At 46.8% G+C, this 10,144-nt stretch overlaps 1 protein-coding gene across 1 annotated transcript; it reads left to right on the top strand.

The window, feature by feature from the left end:
- The first annotated feature begins 76 nt into the window (after positions 1–76).
- Positions 77–8,902, top strand: MTHFS (methenyltetrahydrofolate synthetase). The gene is made up of 3 exons (XM_040414377.1): positions 77–429; positions 3,306–3,567; positions 8,171–8,902. The coding sequence occupies exons 1-3, from the start codon at positions 319–321 to the stop codon at positions 8,410–8,412; spliced, it is 615 nt and encodes a 204-aa protein (XP_040270311.1). The 5' UTR covers positions 77–318; the 3' UTR covers positions 8,413–8,902.
- The last annotated feature ends 1,242 nt before the right edge of the window (positions 8,903–10,144 follow it).

The following is a 10,144-nucleotide window of genomic DNA, read 5'->3' as shown; positions in this document are numbered from 1 at the left end:
CCTCCCCCTCTTGGTGTTTCGCGTTTTTGGTTGGCGTATACTTCGTGACGTCGCGTGACTGCATGACGTCACCGCGGTGTAAGGTTCTGTGCAGCGGTGGTCATCAGCTGTTTGTGAAGCTGTAACTCCCGGCATGCAATGCCAGAAGGTGGCATGTCGGGAAGTGTAGTTTTACAGCCCGCTGCCCTCCCCCAGTAGTGTGCTATGTCCCTGAGCACACAGGTCAGTGCCCAGTCAGCGGGGGGCACACTGGCAGCTGTGGGAGGAGCCAACTGACAAGCGCTCAATTTTTTCCTTGTTTTTACCATTCAAGGCAAGATGGCGTCGATACAAGCCGCTAAGCGGGCGCTCAGGGCTCAGTTGAAGGAAAGGCTAGCAGTCCTAAGCGACATAGAGAAGCTGCAGCAGTCCCAGACAGTGACTCGGAAGGTGTGTGGGGCGACCAGGTCACTCACAGGCAAACAAACATATCATATAAGGGGGGAACACAAATTACATAGAGGCGATACGAGGCTAGTGTGCTCTCTGTGTGCTTACAAATAAAGTTTATCAAGGAAAAAAACACCGTGAGGGAGATTATCACAACTACCACAGATGTCAGTGGCAACCAATCAGGTTGCAGCTTTCATGTGTCAAGCCCTTAGGATAATGTCAACTGTAACCTAATTGGTTATCGTGTGGCAACTTCTCCAGTTTTACAATACTCTAGCTTTAATGATGCTCCTGGTTTTAGCACATTTGACCACGGCATGCCAGGGGTTCAATGGCTGCAATCGGCGTTACCGCTGACCGCAGACATTAGCCTCTGTTGTTGAAAACAGCAGAAACCCAACGGTTATGGTGCTCACAAGCGGGCACCATCTTTAAAGACCAGAATCCTGCCGTACATGTATGGCGGAGGTCCGGAAGAGGTTAAAAATGTCCTATAGCTTTGCAATTAGACAGTTATGTTTCCATGGTAACAGACTACAAACAAACCCTGTGTAGTCTTATCCTGCCGTCATTGCCATCCATACCTTACTTCTTACTAAAATCTGGCTGGTAAACAAGACGCGGGGGACAAATGGAGGGCGATATGACTGTTGTACCAGCACCTATAGGCCTGTATAGGAGCTGTAAACACTAAACAATAGGCCATTTTTTTTAAATTTACTATTAATTTAATACTTTGGAACAATGAAAAAAATATATAAAAAATCTATGTTGAGGTAATCAGGCATATTTTATTTGGCAGCATATGTTGTGCACAAGCTCTGTGAGGGGCCATATTGTTAACGTAGTCTCCCACTAGAAGTAAACGGAGCCACGAAACCTGGATTTTACTATTGAAGCCAATTTTACATCTACATTTGTGCCTGCAGTATGAGAGAAATGCTAATGTAGAACACCTTTGGTACCACACAGAGATTTCTAGTCGTTAAGACCCCTTTCAGACGATAGTTGCACGTATCAGACTCCCGGGGGGGGGGATAGCGTTATATTGATTTGTGATGCTATGTAACCCATAGAGATCTGCAATGTATTGGACATAATGTTGTCAGTGTTATCCAATACATTCCAGACCTGTAAGGGTTACATAGCGTTATATTGATTTATGATGCTATGCAACCTCCTCAGTGCAGGAAGGTCAGGACAGGAGCTGCCGCATACTCACGTGGAACTCGCTCGTCTCAAAGGGGCCTAAAGGAGCTCTCTGGCAATGATTTAAAACGGCCGCTCACCACCTGTCACTTCCATATACTGCTGGCAGGCTGCTCAGCCATGAGGGCATATCATAGACAGGATTACCATCTATTGTACAGTGGTGTGGTGTGCACGTGTCGCGTCCACAGTCGTGCTAATACGTTGCCAATGCAGAGGCGGGGCTAGCGGTACTAAAATGTCTCTAGTATGCCCTGATATTGGCTAGTACACCCTAATGACCTCCTGATACGGAGTCATCGCCCCGTCCGGAACCTTGCCCTATTATCAAGGCCCTAGATCACCCTATCTCTACTTACATGAAATAGGAGTAGAAACTAAAAAATACTGTGTGTTCCCGTGGCGAGTGGTGTCCTGTCTCGTGGGGGATCACCAGGTAAAGAAGCTGTGTCCCAACGCATTTCATCAATTACTCATATAGCCCCAAGAATCGTCAGGGGACACGGGGCTGAGAAGTCACAAGGTATGGAAGGTGTGCGTGTAGCACAGCTTCCAGGATGTCATTCAGTGAGTGGAGGTGTGCGGATGGCAGTTCTCCTGTGTCCGCAGGGACACCCAGTGGTTCCAGTGTCCCCTGCTTGTCTTGGCAGGTTCGGCAGTTTTTTGTTTGTTTGCCTCCTTGTCGAGATGAGCACAGATCTCCCAGAGGTGTAAGGTCTATGGGCAGTCCGGAATGGGTTAAAAAGTAGACTACGACATTCTGTGCAGACTGAGGATTTCAAAGGGTCTTTGCGCTTTACACACCTGAAACAAAGAATGTTCGTAGTTTATTCCTGTAGAGGAGATGTCGAAACACCTGAAAACATGCCAAGAGCTACAGCATACCACGTTTTTTAAAAGAAGCTAGAAAAACAAAAATTAAACAGCAGCAGCAAAACAGAGCTTGTCCTGCTTTTAATATTTCCCATAGACCTTCAGCTAACATCTGGAGCTGGTGTTATTTCCGCAAAAAAAAATGCTGCAAAAAGCACAGGGGCAACTAAAAACGCAAAAGGGCAGAGAAACTCCAGGAGAAACCTAGACGTGAAAGCGCCAGGAATTTAATATTGATGGCCTGTTATCAGGATAGGTCATCGATATCAGATCGACGGTGGTCTGGATCCAGGTGCCACCACCGATCAGCTGTTTGAAGAGGTTGCAGTGCTCCAGTGAGCACTGCAGTCTCCTCACAGTTTACCAAGCACAGCGCCACCCATTGGATAGTGGCTGTGCTTGGTATTGCAGCTCAGACTATTCACTTGCACCTAGGTCACGTGACCGATGTATGGTGACATCATTGGCCTAGGAAGAGGCCTAAATGCTTACGGAGTGCCACTGCCTCGTCAAACCCCCGCTGATCTGAAGATGATGGCTGAGGATAGGCCCTCAATATCAAATTCCTGGATAACCCACCTAGAAACGCTCAAGAGGTTTCAGCCCAGAAGCTTGCAGTCTGTAGGTCAGGATCCACTCACCTGCTGCCCACACCAAAAACATTGCTCCGGCCCTTATTATTTATGTTACGTTTATGACCAAAGTATGATGTGAAGATTGAAATACAGCATTGGGTTTTCTGCTTTTTCTTTGGAAGCTGTAGCATTTCTCACGATGAAATATTCTTGCAGTTTCTCTCTCACCACCGTTACCAGACAGCCCGGCGCATTGCTGTATTTCTGAGTATGTCCGATGAGGTTCAGACTGGAGACATCATACGCGATATATTCCACCAAGGCAAATTGTGTTTCATTCCACGTTACCAGCCTCGCAGTACACGTATGGATATGATGAGGCTCAGTTCACTGGAGGAAATCAGCCTATTACCGGTAACTGCATGGAATATACGCCAGCCTGAAGAGGACGACGGCAGAGAGGAGGCATTGGCCACCGGTGAGAAAGCCTCGGCTCGTTCACGTTTGTTTCATAGCAATCTAGTCTCTCATCAGTTCATAACGGAAACAAGAATTAGACCCTAATGTTAAAAAGAAAAGGTGTTTCTTACATCTATTGGGATTTGTAGCTTATTTGAAGTAAAAAGGCAGATGGGAGAATGGATTGCTTTAAATTTCAATGTAGGAATATGCCCGCCCCTCTCGTGAGGGTGATGGAAATGTTCTGGCAGTGCTGATTCAGATGACAGAGGTTAGCTTTAAAGTTTGCTCATCATGGGCAGGGTGACTTGTGGTACACAGGTCATGTATACAGCACTAACATACTTTTAGAATGCATCCCTAAGGTATCCCATCAGCCTGCACACTTCCTTAAAGGGGTAGGTCATCAGTATCAGATCGGCGGGGGTGCTGGGCGTCGGACCAGCTTCTTGTAATTAAACCTGCTCACCACTGCAATGTTACGGCAAGCAGGTAAACTATGAAGGGAAGACGGCGCTCGCACAGAGCACGGCCTTTTCTTCAACCAGCAGATTGGCAGGGGTGGGTGGGGTCGGACCCCCGCCGATCTGATATTGATGACTTATCCTGAGGATACGTCCTCAATATTAAAATCCCAGAAAACCCCTTTAAAGAAGAAGCCTGTCTGCAGTGCAGGGTCTCCTCTAGCCGAATGCAACATGAGATACGGTTGGGCATGGAGGCATACAGGTTCTGTATGGTGTCCTGCGGCACATTTGCCCACAGATGTTGCAGCTCGGCCTGTAGATCCTGCACAGTCATAGGTTGCTGAAGTTGGCATCCCAGCTGGTCCCATAAATGCTCGATTGGTGATAAATCTAATGACCGGGCAGCCAAGGAAGCTTTGCAATCTGGTAGCGGGATTCCTCAAAAACCCTTGCTGTGTGGGGGCGAGCATTATCCTGCTGAAAAATGCCAGTGAGAAGCCCTGCCATGAGAGGCAACACATGTGGTGCAGGATGTCCTGCACATTTCGCTGAGCGGTTAGACACTCTCGTGTCACTACTAGGGGGGACCAACTGTCATGCATTGGCTCCCCAGATCATCACACCAGCAAAGGCAGGATTGAAGCGTTCATCACCAGGCCTCCATACTCAAACCCAGCTGATGTCGGATTTAAAACAGAACCCGGATTCGTTGCTAAAGATGATATGGTCCCAGTCCATTGCAGTCTAGGTTTCTCGTTCACAATGCATTGCAAACGAATGTGACGGTGATTGACTGTCAATGACAGGGCATGTAATAGGCGCAGGGACACCAAATTTCCTTCTGTTAAGTATTTGGTAATGGTCTTGGCAGAGACAAGAGTGTGTAATGAAGGCGGCATCTGTGTCTGGATGGTGGAAAACGAAACCGTGGAAGCTGCACATGCTTGTCAGTGGATCAAACAATCCTTTCTACTGGTGGTCATTCTGGGCCATTCAGAGCCTGTTTACCATGTGTGCATGTCCCCACGTAACCCTTGCTTCCAACATCTGCTAACAAGTAGGTCACAATAGACTAGATAGCTGGCAGTTTATCATTATCTCACCAAGAAGTACACTAACCAAAAGTAGCCTCTGAGAGCTTTTCATAGAGCAGCATGGTAAGTGATTTTATGCCCTCTTGTGTCAAGACCCAGTATCTGATCGGACCACACCTGTAAGTATTTACATGTCTGGCTGAAATATAACTGCATGCCAAGTTTTGTAGCAATCTGACATTTCTATCTGGGTGTATTTGTTTTGTCAATGAGTGTATTAGATTTCTACAATTTATCTTAAATGTTCAATAACTTTTCAAGCAACCTTGCATAAATCAGTAGTACAAGCAACCACAAGAAACTTTGTAATATGTCTTAGCATGAGAACTAAACATTCCTCTCTAATAACAGCTGTTTACCTCTCCCCCCATCTAATTGCTTTTCACTTTTGAAAAATGTCTTAAAGGGGTTTTCTGGTAATAATTATATTTTATGTAATGCCTGCACCTTGAAAAAGAAGATTTATACTTACCTACTCCATGCAACTCCAATCCTCCACAGTCTCCATCTTCTGGTCCCCATGTTGTTTACATCCAGCTGGCCATGGGCATGGTCACACGCACCACTTCAGCTAATGACTGACTTCAGCTGTGACATGCTGCTTGTGGCCACATCACCGCTGGAGGACTGAAGCGGTGTGCAACTGGTAACAGGCTGGGGGCCTTACATAAAATATAATTATTACCAGAAAACCCATAGGGCTCTTTCACACTTGCGTTCTTTTCTTCCGGCATAGAGTTCCGTCGTCGGGGCTCTATGCCGGAAGAATCCTGATCAGGATTATCCCCATGCATTCTGAATGGAGAGAAATCCGTTCAGGATGCATCAGGATGTCTTCAGTTCCGGAACGGAACGTTTTTTGGCCGGAGAAAATACTGCAGCATGCTGCGCTTTTTGCTCCGGTCAAAAATCCTGAACACTTGCCGCAAGGCCGGATCCGAAATTAATGCCCATTGAAAAGCATTAATCCAGATCCGGCCTTAAGCTAAACGTCGTTTCGGCGCATTACCGGATCCGACGTTTAGCTTTTTCGGAATGGTTACCATGGCTGCCGGGACACTAAAGTCCTGTTTGCCATGGTAAAGTGTAGTGGGGAGCCGGGGAGCAGTATACTTACCGTCCGTGCGGCTCCCGGGGCGCTTCAGAGTGACGTCAGGGCGCCCCCACGCGCATGGGTGACGTGATCACATGGATCATGTCATCCATGCGCATGGGGCGCTCTGATGTCATTCTGGAGCGCCTCGGGAGCCGCACGGACTGTAAGTATACTGCTCCCCCGCTCCCCACTACTACTATGGCAGCCAGGACTTTAATAGCGTCCTGGCTGCCATAGTAACACTGAATGCATTTTGAAGACGGATCCGTCTTCAAATGCTTTCAGTTCACTTGCGGTGTTACGGATCCGGCGGGCACTTCCGGCAAATGGAGTGCACGACGGATCCAGACAACGCAAGTGTGAAAGAGGCCTAAACCCATCCAGAATGGAACAGCTCTGCAGGAGGATCATGTTACACTTTTTAATACAAGTCCATGGGGAGGGGAGGGGGGAGGAGTGAGCAGGAGCTGAATGAGACACAGACAAACAGACTGCTGCAGCTACATGGGCTGAGATATACGTTTCCTAAGTTCCTTCTTCACAACCATACAGGTCATTAATTCTCCATGATCTTGGAGCTGCTTCTGAGTGCAATCTAGACATTCAGCATGCACAATGGAAAACTGCTTAAAAAAGGCCAGATACAGGTCATATAATGGCCAGAAATAGTGATATTCCTCATGTACACACACTCTACTATTGATTAATGCAGAGGTTTTTTTAAAGATTAGGTACGCTTTAAAGGGGTCGTCTGGCATAGTTTAAGAAAGAAAGACAGCAGTGTATTAAAATCAAATAAAACCCTCACTCACCATTTGAAAGGCCTGCTGTTCCAGCTCCACGGCATTGACATGCACTAGAACAGAGGATGTTTCAAAAGGTGAATAAGGTTTGGTTTTGTTTTCCCAATGAACGCACTGCTGCTGCCATTCTATATATTTTCAATTATGCTCCATTATTTCTAAGGCCTCTGCAGTGCTCTATGGTTGTTCTGTCTACAGACATCTATTGCCCTTTGGCTAGTACAGCTGTATTGTTACACTGGGTAATCAGGCTGATGCAACTGAATACCTTTTTTATTGTTTTTATTTTTAATTTTTTTTTAAATATATATATATTTTTTTATAGGTGTCCATGGTAAGCAAAATATATATATATCAAAAAGCTACAGTGTAGCCTCAGGTTTAAGATGACCATAAATATTAGATTAACAATGTCCAACCTCAGATTTATTTGGGACCAGCAGTCCATCTAATGTGTAAGGAGGTGCCCCGCAACTCTCCCTTGACAGCAGATGTCAGGGGAAATAAAGATTAGGCATGTTTGCTCTGTGTCTGGCTGCAGCATTATCCCCTCTCTCCATTAAAGGGGTTGTCTGGGTTCAGAGCTGAACCTGGACATATCCCCTTCTTCCCCCACTCAGCCCCTCTGACATGTGCATCGGAGCATCTCCCTTCCCCTGCGCTGAATCACGCATGGCAATGGCTTTTACTGGAGATCCGGTGATGTACTGGGCTCTCCATAGGGACTGCTAGGTGGAGTCTTCCACCAAGCAGGGAGCCCGGCACTAATTGAGGGGCTTTAGTGCTGCCCTAGCCTGTAAAACAGCTAGGGCAGCGTTAAAGTCTGCCCATCAGAGCTGGTGACGTCACCAGGAACACCGCTAGGCAGAAGCCTCCGCCTAGCAGTGTCAAAATGTAAGCAAAAAAGCCCTTGCCTTGCGCGATCCAGCACAGGGCAAGGGGGAGCATCAGAGCATGAAATGCTTTGATGCTGATGTCAGAGGGGCTGAATGGGGGAAGAAGGGGATATGTCCGGGTTCAGCTCAACCCTTTTAAGAGCACATGCCTGGGAGGTTGAGGTGAGCATGCATGTGTATGAGGGTTAGGCAGGAATAGTTATCTAAGTTGTATTGCAACCTTTAAGATGTGCAGCAACTACTTATATACAACCAAATTATTACAGGAGGATTGGATCTTGTGCTTGTACCAGGACTTGGATTTGACAAGGATGGCCACCGCTTGGGGAGGGGTAAAGGATATTATGACACTTTCTTAGAGCGCTGCAGACATCATCTTTCTGACAAACCATATACCATCGCTTTGGCTTTTCAAGAGCAGATTTGCGACTCCATCCCTGTAACGGAAAATGATTTTGAGATAGATGAAATCATCTGTGCTGGAAAACTGGAGATGCTTCAAAAATGAATTAAAACGTTCTGAGCCACACATTGGTAATTTTCGAGTCTGGACAGTATCTTACTATTTGATCCTTCATTCCTCTTCATGTAAACTCTCAATTTTTTTTTTGTTTTTGCTATCAAAATAAATCTCTGGTTCATACTGTCAGAAATCTTATTTGTCTCATCTTTTCTAATTATGAGTGCAAGAAAAAGTTAGTTTTTTACATGAATGACTCATAAATGTGACGTACTCGGACCCCAGCGTGGCTTGTCTAGCCCTGGAGCTGCTTAATATAGATTATTAAAAAAAAAGCTGGGTCGATTCAAAAAAGGCACCCAGTGTTTTGCTCAGGTTCTGACACCAGTTTATGATGCCGTCGGACAGTTTCCCTTTTAGGGGTTGTCCCACAAAAAGTATAGTACATTTTCAAGCCAGCACCTGGATCTGAATACTTTTGTAATTGCATGTAATTAAAATGTAGTACAGCCACTTATTCAATAAAATGTATTTGTATAGCTCCACCTGCTGTTTGTTGTTTTCCTTATCTCTCTGTCCACCTCTCTGAGGTTGCACATGCTCAGTTCCAAACTGTTAAAAGTTGTAGGAGTGCCTGGCCATTGTCTGCGCACTGCAGCGGTTCCAGCCGTACTTATACGAGCGCCACTTCACTGTGGAGACGGACCACAACCCCCTGAGCTGGTTAAACACTGTGTCAGGGACAAATGAAAGGCTGCTACGTTGGAGCCTCGCACTCCAGCACTATCACTTGACCATTCACCACAAGAAGGACCGTGACCAGGGGAACGCTGACGGGCTATCCCAGCAAGGAGAGGGTGCGGATAGGCGCACGGGGGAACACAGGAATCTGGTGCCCTCTAAAAGCGGGAGGTGTGAGGAATATGGATTCTTATTTTATGTCAGCCATGTTCCCACACCAGCCATCGGCTGTCAGATAGCAGAGGTAGTGAACTCCACAGGGGGCCCAGCCAAATGGCAGAGAACTTCTCACCTCCATTCAGGCAGCCAGGAACCCAGGCGGATCCATTGGTCCCAGAACCATCTCCCTGCGACATTCTGGTCTGGAGCCATGAGCCCTAATCGGTTTTGTGGCTCATGTGCTGCCAGCCCAGCAGAAGGGGATTATATAAGGTAAGAGACCAACCCGCGGTAGCGTATAACTATGCCGAACCACGGACGTGGGGATTCGTGATCGAGATACCAGAACAGGACAAGATTAAATTATATATTTAATTGCCTTAAGGGCTCACTAGACATAAAACAATATACACAGAAAATATATATAGTGGTCTGAGTGGTAAATACAGATGGCGTGGTACAAACAGGGTTAAGCAGAACAAAAGTTAGTTTACCATGTATATGAGTCCTTTGGGTTGTGATGAGTTCTTAGCTGTGGTCACATGGGAAGCAGTGATGTCTGGTTGCAGGTCCCTCTAAACACATGGCACGATGTGACCTCCCTTCAGAGAAAAACACACCCGCTTGCTGGCACAAGCCTTTTAACCTGTAGCCAGCCCCTCCCCTCCTGGCCTCTGGGAGAGGGCCACGCCCCCTCTGCTGGGCCGGCAGCACATGAGCCACAAAACCGATTAGGGCTCATGGCTCCAGACCAGAATGTTGCAGGGAGGTGGTTTTGGGACCAATGGATCCGCCTGGGTTCCGGCTACCAGTAGAGTCCAAGCATGGTGCCTTTATTTGGTTTCTGTGGGGAGATATGTATATTTCTGCACCCTGGCAT

Source organism: Bufo bufo, chromosome 1 (genome assembly GCF_905171765.1).
Source record: "Bufo bufo chromosome 1, aBufBuf1.1, whole genome shotgun sequence".
Lineage (NCBI taxonomy): Eukaryota > Metazoa > Chordata > Amphibia > Anura > Bufonidae > Bufo > Bufo bufo.
Note: the sequence above shows the minus strand (reverse complement) of the source record. Positions and strands in the feature narration are given on the sequence as shown.